The 23,265-nt window shown below is 39.8% G+C and overlaps 1 protein-coding gene across 2 annotated transcripts in view; it reads left to right on the top strand.

Moving 5' to 3' along the window:
• mrc2 (mannose receptor, C type 2) overlaps positions 1-22,261 on the top strand; it is a 62,982-nt gene extending 40,721 nt beyond the window's left edge. For both annotated transcript variants that reach the window (XM_041231429.1, XM_041231428.1), the window contains exons 13-30: positions 408-550; positions 2,238-2,334; positions 3,587-3,722; positions 5,232-5,264; positions 7,027-7,193; positions 7,916-7,983; positions 9,762-9,862; positions 11,422-11,567; positions 13,908-14,022; positions 14,301-14,467; positions 16,179-16,287; positions 16,982-17,223; positions 17,714-17,879; positions 18,002-18,151; positions 18,392-18,511; positions 20,371-20,550; positions 21,128-21,148; positions 21,684-22,261. In XM_041231429.1, the coding sequence (XP_041087363.1) occupies positions 408-550; positions 2,238-2,334; positions 3,587-3,722; positions 5,232-5,264; positions 7,027-7,193; positions 7,916-7,983; positions 9,762-9,862; positions 11,422-11,567; positions 13,908-14,022; positions 14,301-14,467; positions 16,179-16,287; positions 16,982-17,223; positions 17,714-17,879; positions 18,002-18,151; positions 18,392-18,511; positions 20,371-20,550; positions 21,128-21,148; positions 21,684-21,904 (2,382 nt within the window). In that variant the 3' untranslated portion in view covers positions 21,905-22,261. The remainder of the gene's footprint in view (positions 1-407; positions 551-2,237; positions 2,335-3,586; positions 3,723-5,231; positions 5,265-7,026; positions 7,194-7,915; positions 7,984-9,761; positions 9,863-11,421; positions 11,568-13,907; positions 14,023-14,300; positions 14,468-16,178; positions 16,288-16,981; positions 17,224-17,713; positions 17,880-18,001; positions 18,152-18,391; positions 18,512-20,370; positions 20,551-21,127; positions 21,149-21,683) is intronic.
• Positions 22,262-23,265: the final 1,004 nt, after the last annotated feature.

Below are 23,265 nucleotides of genomic sequence, written 5' to 3'. Positions count from 1 at the left end.
AACACCTATTGACTACACAGAACTAATATCAAACCTCTGAGTAATATGAATTAAGCTATCTTAATATAGTTCATTTCTCAGTTTTATACATTACTGTTGAGTTTTCTTCTTTAAAAAAATGAATTACGTTAATTAAAGACTGGAGTAAATGCTTTGATAATATGGCCCGCAGTTTTTTACACATAAATAATGTAGTCATTATTTTAGACTGTTGCAGGGCTTCTTGCTGTGGGTATGTGAGTGGTTACCAACAATCTAATCATGTTAAAGTTTAAATGTGTTTAATCTTAAAGTTTAAACATTAGGGAAATTAAATCTGCATTAAAGATCTTCAAACAAATCATTTTAACCACAAACTATATTATCGAGTCTGAAGAACCTCTCCCGTGAACCCCCTCTCTCCCCAGGTGTTCCACTACCCGAGGGTCCAGGACAAGCTGAGCTGGATTCAGGCCCACCTGTTCTGCCGGGAGCAGGGCGCTCAGCTCGTCAGCATTGCCAGCTTCGAAGAGGATCAGTTTGTCTCCCAGATTCTGCATGAACTCTTCGGGTGAGTCTCCATGGGTCAGGACCACAATGGATTCGCTATAAACCGTCTTTTAGACTAGATTATTTTCCTAACAAGCTTGATTTTTTTTTTTAAATGAACCTTGTCATACTCTGTACTGTACAATTATTATCTCTGCAGACTGTCAGCATGGTTCCTGTACTGTACCGTATATCTAGAGAACTGCTTATGCAATTGTGATTAAACTTGCTAAGGACATCCTTCAAACAAGGATGGCTGTCTGTCCATCCATCTGTCTGTATCCTTCCCCTATATTTTTACATAATAGAGAGAAACAATGCAGTGCAAGCACTGAACTGGTACCGAACCAACCAGTTACCCTCCCAGTACCGGTCCGGTTCACGTCCTGGTACCGCTTCGGTTCACATATCGTAGAGAGGGTACCGTACTGTACTGAACCGGTTCAAATCTCTGTACCGAACCGTACTGACGGTACCATATTATATAAACAATACCATATAGACACATGGCGTAAAGGCACTGAACTGGTACTGAGCCGACCCGGTACCACCCAGTTCTATCCCGGTACCGTACCGACTCTGTGCAAAGTCATGAAGCAGTTCCCAACTACGTTTTTGCTTGTATCATGCCTGGGTTTTATCCCTACGATTTCTGCAAAGCCGGTCTGCCAGTGGAGGATAAGCATGGCGGTGTTCCACAGCTCCTCAGAGTGGAGGCTTCATTGCAAGATGGTGAGCCTCATTTGGGAGAGGTTCAGGAGAGCAGAGATAGATCTCTTTGCCTCCCAGGAATCGACCCACTGTCCCCTTTGGTTCTCCATAACAGGAGCTGGGGACCCGCTGGTGATAGATGCTGTTGATTTAAAAATAAAGTTAGTTAGAAGTTAGTGTTCTTTTTTCCTTCATGCATCTGTCAGTATAAATAATTATTACAATTCCGAACTCGGTTGTAAGTTTCAACAAAGATATTTTATTCAAAACAGTTGAGTGTTCCATTTTCCCTAAGCACAGGTCATAACAGAATCAAAGATCAAATACACATGTGCGCATTGTTCTACAATTTTTCAACCAATCAGATAAAGACATTCCATTTTAATGACCTTTCTTAATCAACCAGAAAAGACGATGACATATTGGTGCAAGTTTTAGAAGCCTCCTATGAACCAATAATATTATTGATCACATGGGGCCTCACTCACAAGGCAATAAAACTCTAGCTGAAAATGGAGGAAGAGCTTTGAAGTTTAAACTGTGGGAAAGGATGTTTATACAGAGGTGCCATTTCCCTTAAAATACAGGATTTAATGGAATCCCCTTTCAAGTTGTCATAAAATGTAGGAACACTAAAGCTCTCCTGCCATCTGGCTGCTTCACTAATATTGAACCCAAATTGTCTTTTAACTAACTCAATCTAAAACTAGGTTGACTAGATGCATTCTGTGATACTGGAACTCTAACCAGTGAACTGTCAGAAAGTTTTAACAAAATTCACACACACACACACACACACACACACACACACACACACACACACACACACACACACACACACACACACACACACACACACACACACACACACACACACACACACACACACACACACACACACACACACACAAAGCAAAGTTCAAATCAGATTGTGTGACATGTTATCAGTTCTCCTGCGGCTCATTCTCTGTGTCTGTTTGTGTTCTCGGTTCGTGCAGGGAGTCAGACGACCACGAGCAGCACTGGTTCTGGATCGGACTGAACCGGAAAAATCCACTGGACAACTGGAGCTGGAAGTGGAGTGATGGCCTGGGGGTTAGTTTCCAGTCCGGGAATCAGATTGAGCATTTCATTATTCCCCCCAGGGGATGAACTTCCCCAGTGATAGGGATATAGTGCAGGTGTACATATGTTACACTTTACATCTGGAAAACCGCATATATGGGGGTGTCGGTCTGTCCGTACTTTTGTCCATCTGTCTATCACACCTGCATTTTTGCATATACAGTACATTTAAAATGAAAGAAAGCTGAACTATTTTAATACACTGCAGGGGTGGAAATACCTCCCATTGCGTAGCAGGTTGATCCATTCCTGGTTTAATAAGACACCTGAGGTGGTTACTTATACATCTTGGCTAATCAGGCTCATAGTAAAACCTGCAATGGGTAAAACTGCTATGCAATAAGAGTCTTTTTCCATCCCTGAACTCTTAGATCCTGTGGTACAAAAATATTTTATTGAACAAAACATAACTAGTTTATACATTCATTTCGGCATTTTGAGATATGAGTGAACAACAGCTCCCATATCTTGTATGCTTTTGTTGAAAAATCGGTTATAGTTGTGAATGTCTGCCAACATCTTTACAAATTCTCCTTACTGCTTTTCTGCTGAAAATGCAATCATTATTTCAACGTTTGAGAGTTTATCATATTAATACTGAGTGTTGCTCATTATAGAAAAGCCTCACGTGCTTACGTTGTGTTAAAAGCATTTTGCAAAGAAATTTGGTGCAACGCTCCCTTTTTAACTATGTTAAACATGGTACAGTAGTCTCAGTATTTAGAAACACCTCCTAAGAGAACATATGTTAAACATGGTACAGTAGTCTCAGTATTTAGAAACACCTCCTAAGAGAACACTTCAGCTTAGGGAACACCCTTGTGGTGAATCCAAATTACATTGCCTATATCCATTACAGTAGGCTGCAGTAGATTCACACTCACACCAGGAATCTAATGTCTTTCTATACAGAAACCGAACCTACTGTAATTGTAATTGACAGCTACAGTAAAAAAAAAAGACTTACTGTAAGGGTAGGAGACACTTCTTTACACAGGGAGTGGTGACGGTATGGCATGGGTTACCTAGGTGTATTGTTAATCATGAATCACTGGGGTCCTTTAAGACCCAGCTTGACAAGGCTTTGAGATCAGTGAGCTGCTGGGATCCGACAAGCACAGATGGGGTGAATGGAATTGGGAATTGACTTATGTTTCTTGTGCATTTCTGATAGATGAGTAGATCAATAGTGCAGCAGTCTAATGTGTCTCCTCTCCCACAGTACTCTTATCACAACTTTGGCCGTTATCAACACGAGGATGATTTCCGGCAGTGTGCCGTGGCAGACTTGGGCACCATGCAGTGGCTGGCTATGCAGTGTGAGTCTGAGCTTGACTGGATCTGCAAGATTCCCAAGGGTAAGCGGCTGGCTGAGACTGTCTCTGTGTCTGCCTCTGTCTGGTTTTATCAGTCTTTTTGTAGGTAGCAATTCTTGGTCACTGTCACATCACCTCCTCCTAGAATTGGAAGGGGCCAGGGAAGAGTAGTGTTGTGGTTAAGCAGGCTACCGGCGGGGACAGCACAGGCAGGACACCGGAGCTTGACTTGACGTGCTAAAACGTAAAACAAATAAACAAAACAAATACCACCCAAGCAACTGCTATCCTGGTGAAGGAAACAAAAAGCACGACACCTGCTGATCTCAAATCCAAACTAACTTCAGAGGAGCGGTCTCCTTTGTAATGTTGTCAAGCTAGATCGGCAAGTAATCTAGCTTGAACACTTTCCCACATGCTTTTTAGGCAGGCAGGTTTTTAATAACCTCTTCCTGCCAGCCCCCACAAAATATAAATGTATCAAGTGCAGGGTGTCTGCTCTGCCATGGGTCAGATTCCTTCAACCAGGATAGATTGGAGGAACACATGAAAGCATTATTGAAATATAAAGCACATGAAATCCTCCATGTAGGATAGACATGGTGCTTCACATCTAAGGAGAATTTGAGTGCAATGGCACAGTTATTTAGGGTGCCTTTTCCTTTGTAGAGGCAGTGTACATTAAGTCAGAACAGTATGTGTTGGTGGTTAATCTAAGGTGTTTGTCTGTACTGTTCTGTGTCGAAGAGGTGTGACACAATTAACCTTGTTTAGTAAATTCTCCACCGTTAGTGTTATCGCTTTTGATTTGTGACATAAACTGGTCTGGAGAGTGTCCAAAGAAGAGCAGCCAGACTAACCCCAGAATTTAGAGGACTGAGCTGTGAAGAAAGGCTGAAAGAACTGAATCTGTTTAAAACTGGGAACAAAGAATCAGGGAGGATAGGATTGAAATCTTCAAAGTCTAAAAAGGAGTTGACATGGTTAACTCAAACCAATACTTTAAACTCAGTCCAGGAACCAGGAACAGAGAGCAAAGTTGGAATTAAGTAGAGATAGACTTAGGTCAGAGGGAAGGAGTCACTTCTTCACACAGAATGGGGGCAGAAACACTTGGCTCCTCTAAGACCCAATTAGACACAATTCTGACATCAATCAGCTACTAGGAACTGGATGAGCTAAGATAGACTGAATGGTCTCTTCTTGTTCGTAAACTTTATGTTTTTATGTTCTTAAATACACTCTGAATGCTTATTGTGATATTTTAGGTTTTGCTGTATAAAAACTTTGTACTCGAAGTCATTTATGTATGTATTTATTTATTACCAGGATAAACCCTTCAGATTAACAAATGGTGGGAGGGATACCAGGGTTACACCGACAGAAAAAAATAACAATGTGTTAATTATAAAAAAAAAGCTACCATATAATAATCCATACATTCTTAGCAATAAGTACATTTTAAAATAATTAAATATCTGTATTATGCTGATCAATAAGAGCACCACAGTGGCTTTAGTTTTTCATTTTTTTTTCTGTTTTGCTTTTCAGGGACTGACGTGAAAGAGCCAGAAATGAATGAAGGTAAATTCAGCTTAATTTCTTTTTTCTTCCAGCCATTGTTTCTATTTCAGCAACATCACCTAAATCTCCTCCAGACTGACCCACATCTGCATGCTAAATTAATTAATTATTATGTGCATATTAATAATTCTGCTTGGCACTCTATAGGAAATTACCAAGGATTTTATGTGCATGAAAGTTAATGGTAGAATAAATAGGGTGTACAAAGTTGAATTGCTGTCACTCAGATATCATTCATGGTATTCGGTTTTCAATTCTTATTTTGTTTTTCATCACAAAAGTTATATTTTAAAAGTTTGAGTACGTTCTCTACTGGAGACCATTACGGCTTGCTAGTTCCATAAGAGGGCTTTCTGCATCATCAACGTGAAACTAAAGAGTTTGGTTATTAGTCTCACCATCAACACCTGTGCAAGCTTCCCTACTGGCAATTCTGTTGTGATGAATGACCAAATAAAATGAACGATACATGGGTGAATTATTCAATTGTGCACACTTTAAATATTCTACCTTTAATATGTACTGGAACGACTCTTTTGTTAACGTCTGGAGAAGAATACAGATGGTTCAGGAGACAAAGTACCAAAGCAACATACAGTATGTCCTTGTCACGGAGCATTTGTAAATTGATGCACGAGCAATTAAGATTGTAGTACAGTCTAGTCCATCCTCTTTACATATGGGCATTCAGTATAAATCGGTTTCATTTTTGGGTTCCCGACCAAATCCCTATTAATATTAGTGGTCTGATACTCTCTGCAAACAGGCTTTTCTACACACTGGCATGATTTTCTGCCTAAAGCCATGTGATTTTTTTATAGTGATTTTTCTTTTCTAAGTTTATAATCAAGTATGTTGTGTAAATACGCACACGTCCTGTGGGTATGGCACATCTGCTGTAAAATCTTTCCTTAATTAATGGAGAAAGTATAATGAAGAGGAATACAATCCTGGAATTACAGGGTATACCGGGACAGTACTTGCACTGTATGTACTGTACTATAGTTTTAAGGTGCAGTATTAGGTTTTATAGTAACTCAGTAAGCCAGAACACTTTAATCCTTCACAATTTTCCAGTCCCAAGCAATAACTGATTATATAATTGTAGCAGGGTAGCGTTGCGGTCAAGGCTGGTCAGCGGCAGCAAAGCAAACCCAGAGTCATGTTTATTATACACAAATAAACAAATAAACCCGATGCAGATACACACCTTCTTTTATAGCATGTGATTGGGCGTAATTGATCTTCAATTAATCAATTAAGCTTCAGCCACATTCTACAAAAGCATTCGGCAGGGATGGAATATGGTAATTTAAGCAATGGAACATCCTTGATCTAGGAAGAAAAGTGACCAAATTTCAAGACCTATATGAATCTAAAATACTCTAAAATTACTAAACAATGATGTGGTAGTTGATCTGATATGTAGTGTGTAAACAATGTTAACAGGCAGCTAGGAAAGTATTGCTGTTTACTTGTTGAATACACATTGGAAAAGTGAATTAAAATCAATTTAATTTAACATCATCATTCAGCTCAGACATTCTATAACGGGCAGTGTTGTGTGATGCACAGCCGTTACGGATTGTGTTCCCTGTCGGTGAGGTGAGGTTAAAAGCTCCATAACCCCGAATGCAGACAAGCCCGGCTAATTTCACAGTGGTTAAGACCCTTGCTTGCAGTGTGCAGGGTCGTCTTTTACATTTACAAAGACCTCTCATCCATCCCTGTACCTTGAGTGAATGTGCCCTTCTCCCTCCAGAAAATGGCTCGAAGGAGTGGGTGCGGTTCCAGGATGTGGAGTACAAGTTCTTTGACCATCACGCTACCTGGATGCAGGCCCAGCGAATTTGCACCTGGTTCGGTGGGTATCTCGCCTCCATCCACAGCCAGGAAGAGCTTGACTTTCTCGGGAAGGCCCTACTCAAGGTAGGGACCCGTACCTTCCTGCATTTTATACATTTTTCACACTGTACTTATTCACACTCACACTTATTTTAGCATTTAAATTCGATTGTAAACCCAAACGGTGCTACTTGTATGGCGATGATCTCTCTTTGCATGGCGATGATCTCTCTTTGCATGGCGATGATCTCTCTTTGCATGGCGATGATCTCTCTTTGCATGGTGATAATCTCTCTTTGCATGGCGATGATCTCTCTTTGTAGGGCGATGATCTGTCTTTTGTAGGGTGATGATCTGTCTTTGTAGGGTGGTGATCTCTCTTTGTAAGGTGATGAGCTCTCTTTGCATGGCGATGATCTCTCTTTGCACAGTGGTGATCTCTCTTTGTAGGGTGATGTTCTTCCCTACTTCACAAAGTCTTTAACTCTAAGGTTTCATTAGCACCATGTGCCAATGTTAATCTTAAATATTAATTGTAGCTTCAGTGCTACTATTTAATAATTGGACGCTAGTAAAATATCATTATTGAATCATTTGGGGAAACATAAGGACTTATTTTTACATATGACATCCTGTTAACTGCTGGTAATGTAGACCTTTAATCTCAAGTAATAACTGCGGTTGAGCATCTCTGACATCACAGAAAAGTGATCAAATTTAAAATTTATGGACCTAAAAGGCAGTCTAGTTTTACATGCATGCAACTCTTAAACTCTGACTAACCCTGTTTTATTTTTTCATGCCAGCGACCCAAAGCTCAAAACCAGCACTGGTGGATTGGAATGCACACCTATGAAAACGATGGCCGCTTCAGGTGACCTATTCTGTTGTGTTAAATTGAAACAGGATAGATCCAGTCACATCTTTATCTCCCACTGGGAATGAAATCCCTGCAAAGGGGGTATACTGGAGGTGGTCATATATAAGTGTGCCACACTTCACAGACTGTTCCATATATCTGGAGAATCGCTTATCCAATTGCCGTTAATATCAGATTCTGGGGAAGTAGGGGGTGTCTCTCTGTCTGTTCATCCATCCGTGTGTATGTCATACTTATATTTGTGCATAGATCTGGATAATCAGTTATCAAATTGTCATAACCTTGGTAATTCTTATTCTTTATTATTCTGTACATAATGTTGATATATGCCAAGGTTATCAGCTTTGCCGTCATAGCTCTAATAGTGAATAAACAGCTGTGGCAGGGGGTGCATGTTAACTGACAAACTTGTTTGACCTGTATTGGAATTTAGGCAGGACACCAGAGCAAACACACCTGCTTAAGAGAGTTGCATGGGATCTTTAATGTCCACACCCAAAATAGATTAGCACAATATTGTTTCAGTATACTGTGCTTTTTGCTTGGTATTTTATTCTTTACCATGTTTTCATTGTAGGAAATTAAAGGGTGTTGCATCAACTTGGTGCCTGAAAGTGCATGGTCTAAATGTATTACCCTCGTGATTTACTATATATATCACCAGCTCCTTGAATAGAAAAGTGACAGTCAACCTCAGAAACTGATAGTTGAGTTTTCACAGGTCACGTGCTTGTGAAGTGATTGTGAAGCGTGCGGTTTCAGATACTCGGAAGTGCAGTAACAATCCATTAACATATAAATGACAATGCAGAATTGAAACGGATATTTTCTTAGTGGTCCTCGTTAGACAAAAAAGCTGGGATACACAGGGTGATGCTATAATCTTTTCTTTTGCCCAAACAGTTAACATTGCAGGGTTTTACACCTTCCTATTGCAGTGGCACGGAGGCTTGTCTCAGGCTACTCTTAACCCTGCTCCATTACTGCTTTGGTAAAGGGGTGGAGGGGGCAGTTTATTTAGTCAGGTTTTCTGAAGCTCAGTCTGCTACAATGGGCTAATTGATTCCTAATGTGACATAACTAAATCAGAATGGTCAAAACAAGATGGAAAGCTCAGAACAAGGTCTGATCTACATTAAATACAAGTCTCTTTAGTGGTTTATATTTTCCATCCTGTTACTTTCAATCTGTTTCATACAGATCTGAGGCCATTGCGATTTAGGGGACCTTGTTAACAACTGAGTTTCGTAATGAAAGTCACGTAGTACTGCCATCGCAAGAAAATATGACCTGTAGTTTTCAGAAAGTTATGCCGTGCTTTGCCCAAGTGGTTCCAACCACCAAAATATTGGGCTAAAAAGTACTTTTATATTATTATTTATTTTCAAAATTTAAATTAAACCAAGCTTCTTTTTATCAAACCCATTTCATTTTGTTTTCTTCCCTAAATCGAATTCTTAAAATGAAACTATTTGTACAACATGGCATTCCACAAGGGTTCATGTTTTACTGGGCAGCACAGTTGTTATTTTTGGTCTGTGCTGTCTGAATTTCAGTCCAAGTTGATTTGAAGAAACTGTAGTACTTCCTCAGTGTAAACATATGTGATTGAGGCCCTGGGCAGAGTAGTGCAGGGAGTGTTCAGGACAGAACTGAGCTGTGACGAGTAGCTCTCAAAGCACCTCAGTATAGACAGTGGCTTCGTCCCTCAACTCTCTGCCTATCCTCCTCTTCATTTAAGGTAGTGACCTATGTGTGTCTCTTTATTTAAGGTGGTCTGACCGGTCTGTTCTGAACTTTGTGTCCTGGGCACAAGAAAAGCCTCGTCCTGTCTCCAGAGAGAAGAAGTGTGTGTACATGACACCCAAAAGTGGTAAGGAAGCTTCAGCAGGCAGGGTTCATTTAAAGAGACTGACAAATGTATTGATATGTAGATAATAAAATATACATTCATGATAAATAGAGAATTAAATACTGTGGATAAATAGAAACATAACTAGTTTACTGGAAACTCCAATGGGTGTAAACAGTAATTGTGTTATTAATATTTTGCCTCACAGATTGGTCCTGTATTGTAGGAATACCCTTTGGTACTTAAATCCTCATTTTTTGTGCATGCGACACTACATTTTTAAACATTAATGAGGCACGTTTCTGTCTCGTTCTGTATGCAGTCTGGATCCCTCAGGTCTCAGATCTCAGGTCTCCATGGGTGTCCGCAACTCCCCCCAGCATACGTCATTCTTTGAGTCAGCTTTTCTAAAGCTGTAAACCAGTCTGTTACAAGATACTGATCTTACTTTCCCAATATACTTCAAATCTAATGTTTCCAGTGTTGCTGGTGTAGATGGTGCAGTGCTCAGGAATAACACACACAAGACAGTGAAAGTGCAATGAAACACCTCCTTTATTTGGCTGGGTTGCAGGCTCGCAACTCTTAAATAATAAGTACCTGGCTCTACACAACAATGTGTACCACAAAGGTAATACCAACGGGTACAGTCCTGAAATAACACAAACACGAATAATACACGAAACACAGTCACAAGTCCAGAGTGAGTGCTTTTCAGTGTACGTGGTGAAGTACAGCGAACAGTGGCGTGCTGTCCGGGTGTGGAGCTGGCCTTGTAGCGACAGTTCCTGGCGATTAGCCGTCTTAATACTAACAAACAACTAACAGTTATTAGACAGACAGAATACAGAACTGCCAAACCATCCAGTGCGGGGCTCGTTGTTCCTGTTATACAGCGCCCTCACAGGTTGGGAGGGAGATTGTTGACTAGGATTCATTTGCTCTCTGTCACACTTGGTTAAACTCGATAAACAAACACATTTCCAAGTATACAACGTCGCTAGATAATTTAGTCAGTGATTAGCTCTTAAGGTGTACGTGCAGCGTGTTTTGTGCTGGTTTATGACACCACCTGCAGTACACATTTTAACAGGCTTGTTTCTATTTAATTTAATACCTTCCAACAAAAAACAGTGTTCAAGGAAATTACTTGGGGCGGGGGGGGAGCTAAAGAAATTGGAGCATCTGCACAGTACTTATTATCCGGCACTTATGCACAGCTGTACCCTGTGTCCCCATTTATAATAACATAAACCTAAAGTGAGTATTGTTCTCGAGTGCTCGGGGTAAGCCAAGTTTCCATTATACCAGTTACATCATAGTTTGCAGTCAATACAATATATAGCTCTAGCAGTTTGACAGTAATACTTTAGCATTTAAACATCTGCATTTTATAATTATTCGCAGCTAATTGACTGTATGCGTTCCACTGCTTGTAGTCATCCATTGTGCTACTGTGGAAAATGGAGATTAAAGACTCTTCAGTTTATTGTCCTAAAAGGGGGGCAACTTACCTAGTATTCTATAGCAGGGTTACAGCTAACATAACAGCACAGATCTGTCTGGTGTCTTTCTCACAGAGGAATGGGGTGACCAGAAGTGCTTCACTGATTTACCGTACATCTGCAAACGGACCAACACAAGCAGCCAGATCAGCCCCCTGCCTCCAGCACCGACACCCGCCCCTGGGGGCTGCCCAAAGGGCTGGCTTCCCTTCATCAATAAGGTACAGCACAGGCTCCAGAGCAGCTTGCTATTGTCCATTGTAAGAGTGCTAATAGGTCTGAGTTTAGACATTTAAACATTTTTTAAAAATACAGGCTACATATGTGTTAGCCTTAGTATATAGTCCAGGCCAGTCTATATAATATTCTGTATATAGATAAAACCCCCTGTTTCAAGGAGGATATGTTAATTAGACTTCTTGTCTTGTTGTTTGAACTCTGAGGCATCAGCCAGGATTTCAGTTAACAGGACAGGTGGTGTAACTAATGCATCCTCCGAGATTGAGGGGTTACACACGTGTCCCAAAGAGATTTTTAATGTCACATTTAATTTGTTTTTACGTTATGTCATTTTATTTGTAGTATGTTACAATGTGGATTTTTATCATTTTAGTATGGAGGAGTGCAACATCCATTATTTTAATGGCATTGAAGCAGATTGCCAGAAATTTGCACTCCGAAGGTGTCCTGTTGGCAACAGAAGGAAAGTAATGTAGAATGGTATTAGGTCAGTTTCAGTAACCCCATAAAAGCAAATAATCCTTATAGATTGCAACAAAGTAGCGTCCCTAAAGCTATAAAAAAATGCAAAGCTGGGTGTTAGTTGGGGCTTTTTCACATTCCTAAGAAGCGATCCTCTTTATTTTGCACCCTTAGAAAATGACAGCACTGACATCCAGCTTTAAGTAGATTCTAGTTATTTCTAAAAGATTTTAAAGTGCAATTAAACAGCAGGTTCGTTTACTCACTGAGTCTGTGGAGCAGTGTCCCTTTAAATCCAGGTACCCTTTTTTCCTTTCTCCATCATCCAGATAGTTTCAGTAATGTTGTATTTGAAAAGTCACATGTTTATTTGATTGTACTGCTTGCTGCTCTGACTTGTCAACTCAGCTTTCCCCAATATATATATATATATATATATATATATATATATATATATATTAAAGGTGTCATTGAATGTTTTACTTTGGTGCTGGAAATACCATTATCCAAAAAAACTTATTTTTTTGATTTATTAAAAATGTAAAGGAAAAAAAATGCAAAAAAAAACCCAAAACACATAAGCTACTTTTAAGTTAATATTTATAAATGTAATGATGTAGCCATTTTTTGTTATCTGAACTAAATGTTAATTGTTAAACGAATTAACTTACAATTGTATGAACTATTATTAGCAGAAAATGAATGCTGTAGTGGATGTTTAATGGTAATGCAGATTCTTAATGCTTAACGAGAGTTCTTCGCCTTATAAACTCCCAATTCTTCATTGTTTAACATGCAGTTCTAAAACTGGGGGGGCACAGAAAGGTTTCAGGCAGTTTGATTCAGTTTTTTATTTATTTGTAGGCCTTCTCAGTGAATTGCAGTGGATATTTTATATAGGGTTCTATTATGAAAGTTAACCTAATTAAGAATAGTACATATAGATGTGTTTAAGTGATCTGTTGATAAGGGGTGTATTAGGATATTATGACCCAAGTCACTTCACAGTGGGTGCAGCTTGAGAACCACTGCTGTACAAACACGTTTCAGTAATTTAGAACAATGTCCGGACGGCATTTCTGATTGAATACAAATATTCCTGTGAAAGGGGAGCCACAGGAATAGAACACCTGGAAAACAGAAGAATGCCGTTATAAAGCAATTTCCACTCAATTGATTTAAAACCATAATACAAGTCAAAGAAGTGAAGCCCCCAAGTGTTACTATCACAGGGCGTAATCACCGGCAGCACACAACCTCCTACTCTGACATAGGATACCAAAGAAAAGCCCCAGAACAAAGGGGCTGGTTCCTGTTTTATTCATGTCAGACTCTAATTAGCAGCCAGTTATCCAATTTGAGTCCAGCCATGGGTTTTACAGGAATGAGATTTTAACTCCATGCCTGCCAAACTTAAATTCAAACACAAATGACTTTATTTACCACACAAGAACTCACACAAACACACATATTATATACAGTTTTACATGCATAGTGCCCCAGCCCTGACACAATTCCTAACATCATCATCATAATAATAATAATAATAATAATAATAATAATAATAATAATAATAATAATAATAATAATAATATCTTTGTTTTTATATATCACCTTTCATAGGTTAAACATAATCCATTATGTGTATGTATGTGTATATGTTAGTCTGAGCAGAGCATTCACAGCTGAGAGTTCCAGTTTCTTCCCTTCAATTTTAACAACAAAACTTAAATTACACTTAAAACCAGGGACAAAGCCCCAGTCACAGTGACACCGGAGCTCTTGAAAGGTTGTCAAATGCGCCAGAAGCCTCCTGCATGACAGAAGTCATGATTTGAACCAATCTTGTTTCCCTGCAGTGCTTCAAGATCTACGGGTGGAATGAGAATGATAGAGTCACATGGCTGGCAGCAAAGGGAGCATGTGAGAGACAGGACAGTGCACTGGCCACCATCTCCAACCACCTGGAGCAAGGTACTGTATCCAACACGCCCTAGTGACCATGGCTAACTGGTATTCATCATAGTGTGGACCATTATCACATTTTTCATTTCTGTTGGCTTTGGCCACAGATTCCATTGGCCTTGAATAGTCTCAAATCCTGATACCCAATATCAGGTTCTGGGGCTCAATCATATTTATGTTATAAAACATTTTGTTTCACTGATGTACACATACAGAAGTTCTTGTTTTTAGAAATCCATTAAACAAATTAACAGTAGACTTGTTGAATGTATTTTGTTCCCTGACAGCTTTTATCACAACCCTCCTTCCAAATGTAACCTTCGACTTGTGGATTGGCCTTCAGGATTCCAAAAATGATTTCCAGTGGATTGGGAAGGAGCCTTTGAAATACGTCAACTGGGCTCCTGGCAAACCTTCAGGACACCGGGACAACATGAGCACAAAAACAACTGCCGTAAGGAGTACATTCATGCTGTGGTTGGGTCACTGTTAAAGTACATGGTGCCAAAAAAAATAACTCCTGTAAATCATATCCAATATATATTATCATTTCATTGGTTTTCCTATATGAAAAACACACACACTATGTTAAAGGTGAATTTGTTTTGATGCTATACTTCAGATGAAGGAATTAACACTTATAGGACAATCAGTGATTGGTACACGAATCCAAACCAGTGCGTCCAGCTTATGGGAGTTTGAGTTCTTTTAAAGAAAATAAATTGAGGGGCTCCTGAGTGGTGCATCCAGTAAAGGCGCTCTGCGTGGAGTGCAGGCCTATGGCCTGGAGATTGCTAGTTTGAATTCAGGCTATGTCATTTGCTGACCATGACCGGGAGTTCCCAGGGGGTGGTGCACAGTTCGCCACCCGGGTAGGGAGGGCTCAGGTCGACAGGGTAGTCCTCAGTTCACCATGCACCTGTGACACCTGTGGCCGACAGGGCGCTTGCGGGTCTGCTGTAGAGCCATTCATGTCTATATTGTTCTCCGGCACTAAGGGTCTGGTTGCTTCACTGTGGGCCTGTAATGCAAAAAAAGACATCTTGGCAGGGCACGCTGTACTGCTGTTTCTCCAGTCGGTGCAGGGGTTGCAGCTGTGGACCAAGATTTTTATTTTTTTTTTCTGGAGAAATACATATTTTTTAAATACATATATTTTTTTAAGAAAATGCTTTCAGAAAGAGTCATGTCGAAAACAAACAATGCATTCAGAATTGTTTCCTACAAGGACTGTGTGGAAAAGAGTGCAAGATACACTCAACACTTTTATTGTTTATACATGGCATGAATAAATACCATTACAAATTAAATAAATGTTTGAAATAATGTGTGGCTTTTTTATATAGTACACATTAGAAAAGACTTCCTGGAATGGTTGTGTTTACTGTATATACTTCAGACGCTGGAATTTCTTTGGTCACTATTTATTTAGAATAGATCACTTTTACGATACATGAAAAAATATGAATACAACAATGATATTATCTGTTTTTTTGTTTTACAATTTATAATTGTGACCAAAAATCTAAGAAGGGGACTAGTTAGCGCAGTGGATTAATAACCTAGCCGTTCACATCTTGGAGGTTCGAATCAGGCTTAGTCCACAAGTTAAATAGGTTTGGTGCATTATAAAAGTTTTACTGCAGTGTTTTTTTGCTTCATTTTCCTATGCTTTTCCCATGGATATACTTTGCATTCATGATAGTTTACTGTGGTTTGCCTTTTTTTTTCTTTCTTTTTTTTTAATGCTTTACCATGCATCTCTGGGCTTTACAATGCTTAACTATGCTTTACCATGCTTTCACTATTCTTTATAAGACATTGCTATGGTTTTACTATGGAAAACTTTTATAAAGGTGGTCTACACTGCTTTCATTGGACAGCAGTATAGTCCACACAACCAGACCTACAAATGGTTCAATGAGCTCTGGGCACATTTGCTGGCAGTTATAAGAGAGGAGTTGATGGAAATGGAGACAGGTGATATAGTAATTTGGGATGGTTCACTATACCTGCCCTGCTGCCACTTGTTATAAACATACAAACAATTATAACAATATTAATTCATGAGAAACAGATTGAAAGATGACCTGAGGGCAGTCAGGCAGGGCTGGGATGTGAAACCCAGCTTCCTGTTACACTCTTTTGTCTCTTGTTCTCTGAAGATGAACTGCGCTGTGGTTTGGCATGGAGATCCCCATTACTACACTGGCCGCTGGGACGACAGGCGCTGTGCGCAGGAAAGAAGTGGCTTCATCTGCCAGAAATATAAAAGTAAGCTTGTCGTACATCATGTTTCTGTGCGCAATGTGTAGTCTATTGTTAGACTTTTAAGAGATGCAATATTTTCAAATTCTGTACAGTAGTTTCACTCACACTGGCAGCACAACATTAGCGACTCATTCTTGTTTACCAGGTTATGTAAGACTACACTGTAAGATCAGGTACACCTAAGACACTTGCTCCTATAAAGCTTGTTGTGTGGTAGGGTGCAAAACTATGGATAATGATTACTTCATGCTCACAAGTGATTCCTTGTCTTGTGGTATTCTGATGTAGATTTTCAGTCTGTAATATCTGCCATTGACAGGTTTTTACATGGATTTTTAAAATGACTTATCTGTGGGTAATTGACATAGAATTTCAGTTTGATAGGATGCATGTTCGAGGAGTACTGTAGTTATTCTATGAGTGAAGTAACCACAGCGCTGAACGTTTAGTATTCTGTTTATATATAAATAGCACAACATACGCATTAGCAATGCAATGGTGTAATTTGGAACAGTGTGATTTCGATGATCATTCTGTCATTGGATTAGATTGAATGCAAGGTGCTGTGGTCTTCATGCTGCCTGCCTGTCCAGTTTCAGTGCTCTGTTATATATCAGTGGACTAAACGTGCTAGAGTGGCTTTGCCATGGGTCAGGTATCTCCTTTCATGTACACTAACAGATTGCTGTGTTTGCAGATCAGTATATCATCCCAGCCTCTGTGGATGCCTTTCCCCCATCCCCCAGCTCCCCCCTGCAGTACCGCAATCGCACATACCGCGTCGTGAAGAAGCCGCTGAGCTGGGAGGAGGCTATGTTGCTGTGTGAGTCTCGCAACGCCTCGCTGGCCAGCATCCATGATCCATACCAGCAGGCCTACCTCACCCAGCTCATCAACAGCCTGGAAAAACCGCTATGGATCGGGCTTTACAAGAATATGGTAAGAAGCAGCTCTGCCCTCCACTTGCTGCATTGAGGGGCAAAGCAAATGCAAGCTTCTGAGTGGCTTTTATAAAAAGATGCCTAAAATCAGTGAAATATTGTGCCACATTGCCTCTTCTGTACATAAACTACAGTTCTTTTATGAAGAAAAAAATAGTAACTTATTAACCCACATTGGCTGTAAATTTTTAATAGACAACATGCTTAAGCAGTATTAAAATATTGAGTGCCTGTCCAACTATACCACATTCATATGTACATTTAAATTTTTATATACAGTGCATTCTGAAGATGTAGGTCTATGATGCTGAATTCTCTTAGTTGTATTTAAAGATGTGTTGGTGGAGATTACTGTATATGTTATCAATGTTTTATTAAAAAAAAAAAAAAGTGGGGTCTGAATATTAACCAGTTTTTGTGATCCAGGTACAAAAGTTTTATCAATAGAAAGTAATGCATTGTCCCTTTTTCCTCCTTTGTGTGCTCAGGGTTGGAGCTTCTTGTGGCTGGGGGAGAATCCAGTGACCTACAGCAGCTGGCAGGACGGCGAGCTGACCAGGACCTCCAGCTGCGGGTACATGGGTGTGGATGGACTGTGGAACACCATCTCCTGCGACACCAAGCTGCAGGGCGCCATCTGCCTGATAAATACAGGTACTGCTGGGGAACCAGTTGCAATATATTATATACCTACTAACTTGGGCTCATTGATTGTAAAAACATATGCTTTGTTAAAGACTAGGTTGGTTAAAATGATGATCGTTTTATCATCTCAGAGCCGGTCAAGTCCCACAAGTGGAGTTCCTCTGGAGAATGCCCACATTCCCTTAAGGACTCCAACTGGGTCCCGTTCCGAGATTCCTGCTACTCTTTCCACCTGGAGTACCGCACCACCCCCACGGAGGCAGCCAAGAAGTGCAGAGGAGGTATTGTTAGAGGCTGAATAATAATTATTATAGGGTTGTGTTACCTATATTCCCGTGTGTCCTGTTGTGCAGTATATCTTAAAAGCATTCTTGCCCATAAATGGTTCACTGACAAATACTGCTGATGATAGTAAATGTTTCTATGCAATGGCTTGAGCACATGCACATCAGCACAGTGTCTACAGTGACACACACCGTCACTGACCTCTCTGCTCTGTCCTGATCTTTCTGCGTGCACAGTGGGAGCCACTGTCCTGTCCATCATGGATGAAACTGAGAACGTGTTTGTGTGGGAGCATATCCAGGACTACGAGTGGCAGGCCAGCGGGGCCTGGCTGGGGATGACCTTTAACCCCAAAGGTGAGAGATTCTAAGCCTTTGAACTCTATCAGCCGCCCAGGTCCATGCCAACCTGGGTTTTTATTATTGCAGGTTCACAGGTCGAAGACAGTTATCATCAGGAATTCAATAAGCCTATTAATTAATGTGTTGAAACAAGAAACGCTCTCCTGCCTCACATTTACAATTGAGTACAAATCAATGGCAATTATCTTCCGCATTGAGTATTTTAAAAGGAAGAATATTTTCCTGTCGTCAGGGAAGTTGACATTTTCCTGACATAGCAAGGCCATGATCTGACAATGAAAGAAAAAAAAATATAATATAAAATACTGAAGTTTAAAATTATATGTTAAATTATTGTTTTGCATTTAAATTCTGTTTTATAATATTATTCTCCACACGTATTGATCTGTTAAAAAGAATCACTGTTAGTTCTATTTCTGTCTGTTATGTCACCATGTATTATAACAAATAAAATACACCAAAACTGTGCCTATAAGGCTGTAATTGTATCTCAAGTTTCTGAGATATCATTAACCCTCTCATGATTTATGTCACTGGAAATCCTTGATAGAATTACAGCCTTATGCACAGTTGGGTGTACATTATTATTATTATTATTATTATTATTATTATTATTATTATTATTATTATTATTATTATAATAAACTCCCTGCTTATTGTTACTGTAGTTTTTAATATGGAGTAAGTTTTCTCAGCATTTAGGTAAAAGGTCCCTAGAATGCATGCTAGAAAATTGAATAACAAGAAAATTCCCTGAGCAGCCATAGTAAATCTCCAGAACCTCTACAAATATACACCAAGCACTTTCTAATCTACAGTTCAATGATAAGACAGACCTAACAAGGACACCTCAGTGGGTAATTGGAATTACACTTGAATTGGAAACGATTTCCTGCTGTCTGGTTGTCTGGGAAACCGATCCTTAATCCTTGGCACAATATATTCCCATAGTTTACAAAAGCTCTCCACATTCTTTTATCTGAATACTTTTTAAAACATGGCAGACTTATTTGAAACTTGCTTCACACAGGAGGGAAAATTAAAAGTAAAATGCAATGGTAGGAATTCCCCAAATAGTGTTTATTTTGTCCAACTCACCTCTGTCTGTTACAAAGGAAGGACTGAGATGTTAAGACCTATTTAGCCTGGAACACAAGGTGAATTAGAGGGGACATGACTGAAGTCTTTGCAATCCTAAACAGAGTTGACAATGTTAAGCAGCACAGAAACCAGGACAAGAGGGCACAGTTGGAGAAGTGGCGATAATAATAATGTCTTTATTTTTATATAGCGCCTTTCACAGTAGACAACCATCACAAAGCGCTTTACAGAGATAGGCTGTGTACTGTGCATTATATGCAGATTCACTTACAATATGACATTTGGATTTAACATCTCATCTGCAGGATGGAACACAAGCAGCTTAAGTGACTTGCTCAGGGTCACACAGCGAGTCACAGTGGCAGAGGTGGGATTTGAACCAGATAGACTTAGATCATAGGGTAACAGACACTTCTTCACACACAGAGAGAAATGGGCTACCTAGTTGTGTTGTTGAGACAGATTCAATGGGATCCTTTAAGACCTAACTTGACACATTTATTAGATCAGTCAGCTTCTAGGAACCAGAGGAGCACAGATGGGCCGAATAGCCTAATGGCCTGCTCATTATGTTCAAACAAATATAACTCCTTTTTTGTCACATTACCAGACAATTCTATTATGTCTAAACAGTCCTCAACAGTCCACTATTCCTGGTAAAGTGTAGGGCATATTGCTTAAAATAAATGCATAATCACGTGCCTAGGGTACTAGATAAGAGACAAACATGTTGCTTTGCTTGTTTCTTGCAGAGGGCAGCCTGGTGTGGCCGGACAGCTCTGTTGTAGAGTACTCAAACTGGGGCCAGCAGGACTCCCACCATAGCATGCTGAGTCCGAACACCTGCTTCTGGGTCCAGAGCAACAACGGGGTCTGGGGGCTGGGCTCCTGCACCAACATCACACGAGGCGTCATCTGCAAGATGCCAAGAGGTATTCACCCACCACAGCTATCAGTCTCCGTTGAGGTTACTGGACCCTGGAGAGTAACAGAGACATTGCAGCCTCCAGGGCTGTTATCAAGCATGCTGTTTACCAGAACTCTAATCACCCCTGCTCCAAGCCATGTTGTAAAAGTAGCTCAGAAACAATGAATTAGTTCGATTTTTAAATAATGTGTTGTGGGATTTTTTTTTTTCCCCTTATTAAAGTTTACCACAGTAAAAGCATAGCAAAATGTTGTAATGCCAATTTAGTATAGGCAAGTATTTTAAAGCACTGATAGGTATGGGAAATAGTAAAAACAGTAACAGTAAACTATTTGTAAATGCATTGTATAACCATTTCTGTAAGTTCTTCATTAGTTATTATTTTTGTGTGATGCATGCATTTGGTTCAGAGTGATGCATTGAGGAGTGTTTCTGTGGGGTAGGCATATGCTTGTGTCTTTGCAGCTGAAGCTACTTTAGGCAGGATAGAGGTATATGCACTAGCAAGATATTTAAACAGGGTCTCGTCTGCATATGTGGGTGTGTATTACAAATATTTTCTTTTGTTTTTGCATTTATAGATCCCAGCTATTCCAAATCCTGTAAGTATAAGACTGGAGTTTTCTGTTTAATTAGTTCGATTAAAGTAATCTGTTATATGCTAAACCAGTTTGTAATTCCCTATATAGAAGGAATTGTTGCTATTGTGCGTCAATAAATTAACTGTTTTATTGTGGTATTTCAGTTTTTATATTCTTCTGCAGGTGGGGAAAGTAGTTCATTTTCTTACTTTGTCTTTCAACACTGCTGACCTATTCACAGGTCTGGGATAGAACTCCATTCAAAATAGCAGATCAGTAAATCTAGTACTAACATCTATGTGCCTTGCATTTTTCTGTAAAAGACATTGAGAATATTGACGATTTGATGCTGTTTATTAGATTAACTATGATATAAAAGCAGTAAACATATCTCTTTCAATGAGCCTATTGAAGTTACTCTTCCTGCAAAGTTAAAAGCGACATGACCCCGTTGTCCCCCCCCTCGTATATCTTCCAATTATTCTGTGCTTATTTTTGGCAGTAAATCTATTGGTTTCGAATGTGGTGTAATTGTTTCTTTTATTTCTCGCTCCAGCTGTCCAGGACAATAGCACGGTGATTGCTGTGGTAGTCGTGGCAACGGTGGCACTGTGCTTATTCATAGCAGCCATCATCTACCTGTACCGGAAGAGAGCAGACAGGGGCCGTGGAGCCTTCGAGAGCGCTCGCTACAGCCGCACCACCTCCACTCCCACCGAGGCAGCCGAGAAGAACATCCTGGTGTCTGACATGGAGATGAATGAGCAGCCCGAGTAACCATGGAGACAAATAGACAGACCTACCAAACACACCCACACCAGAGCCAGCACAGTGAAGAGTACCAGAACACTGGGGGGGGAGGTCTAAAGAGATGCAGCCGCAAGCCTGGGCAAGAAGAAAATATTGTTTTGTTTATTTGTTTTAGTTTTTCTTTTAATTTAGGAAATATTGCGGTACGACAAGTTCCGGTTGTGCTTTTCGGTTATGCTTTTACTGTTATGGTATGCATGTTTTATGGACTCTCGCATGTTTGAAATATACATCACGTACGACCAACCTGAAATGTAAATGAATTCACACTTTACCAAATCACCAAAAAAGTTTTTTTTTTTTTGTTTTTTTTTTGTTTTTTTTACAGAAATTATAATATCATCAAACACTGGAAGAATTGTAAACTTGGTTGCTTTTCTGCAAAATAGAATCCGCTCCTAACCAATACGTCATCAGCAAGCGCATAAAAGCTCTGTGTGTTATTCTTTCATGTTTCTGTTTTGGCCTCCATCCTCTCCAGCCACCACCTTGCAGCTTGCCTCGTCCCAGGGGGAGGTGGCCCATAGCCACTTCCTATCTGCGGCACTGGGATGCATGTAACTGTTCACGTATTTCCAGCCGGTCCCGCGCAGGTCACCGTCAGGCACCCACAGACGAGATCTCTCGCCAAATTTATCTTTCACTCGGGCCTTCTGTGCCCACCACAGTCATCGGACCCTGAGCGCCCTTCACAGTTCATAAATCATCTGCAGTTGCAATCATCATCATTCATTCATTCCGCCATTCATAGCGGATTCTCCGTGCTGAAATACACAATCTTTCATGTTTTGAAAAAAGTGCCACCAAGTGGATTTATACCACATTACAGCCTGATCTGTAAATTGAATTGTTCTGCTGAAATCAATTCTTGTCTTGGAGGTGAGCACTAGAGGACAGCAGTGATAAATGATCCACACTACAAGTTCAGTAGACTAACTACATTATAAAACTTGTTTTATAGGAGTTGAAAACGTAAACACACTCGCACCCGCACAAACAAAACCATAATAACAAATCCTACTTTGATTTTAAATGAAATCAACTTTAAACAAATAATTTCTGTTCATGTGTTGGCTCTTGGCTTTTGAATGAAAATAATGTTGGTAGAAATAACCAAAAGATTTGTTTTTTAAAATGTATTTTATTTGGACCAAGTAAAACCAACTAAATGGCTTTTTTGCTATATTGTATAAAACAGCTGCAAAATATTGTACCATTTTTATACATGCAAGTACTGTTGCTTTTATAATTGTAATGAAATTGTAGATAGTCGGAAACGTGTAGAAGATGAAGGACAATATCTGCACAATCACATTGTGTTCTTGAAC

Source organism: Polyodon spathula, chromosome 28, assembly GCF_017654505.1.
Source record: "Polyodon spathula isolate WHYD16114869_AA chromosome 28, ASM1765450v1, whole genome shotgun sequence".
NCBI classification, from domain to species: Eukaryota; Metazoa; Chordata; class Actinopteri; order Acipenseriformes; family Polyodontidae; genus Polyodon; species Polyodon spathula.
Note: the sequence above shows the minus strand (reverse complement) of the source record. Positions and strands in the feature narration are given on the sequence as shown.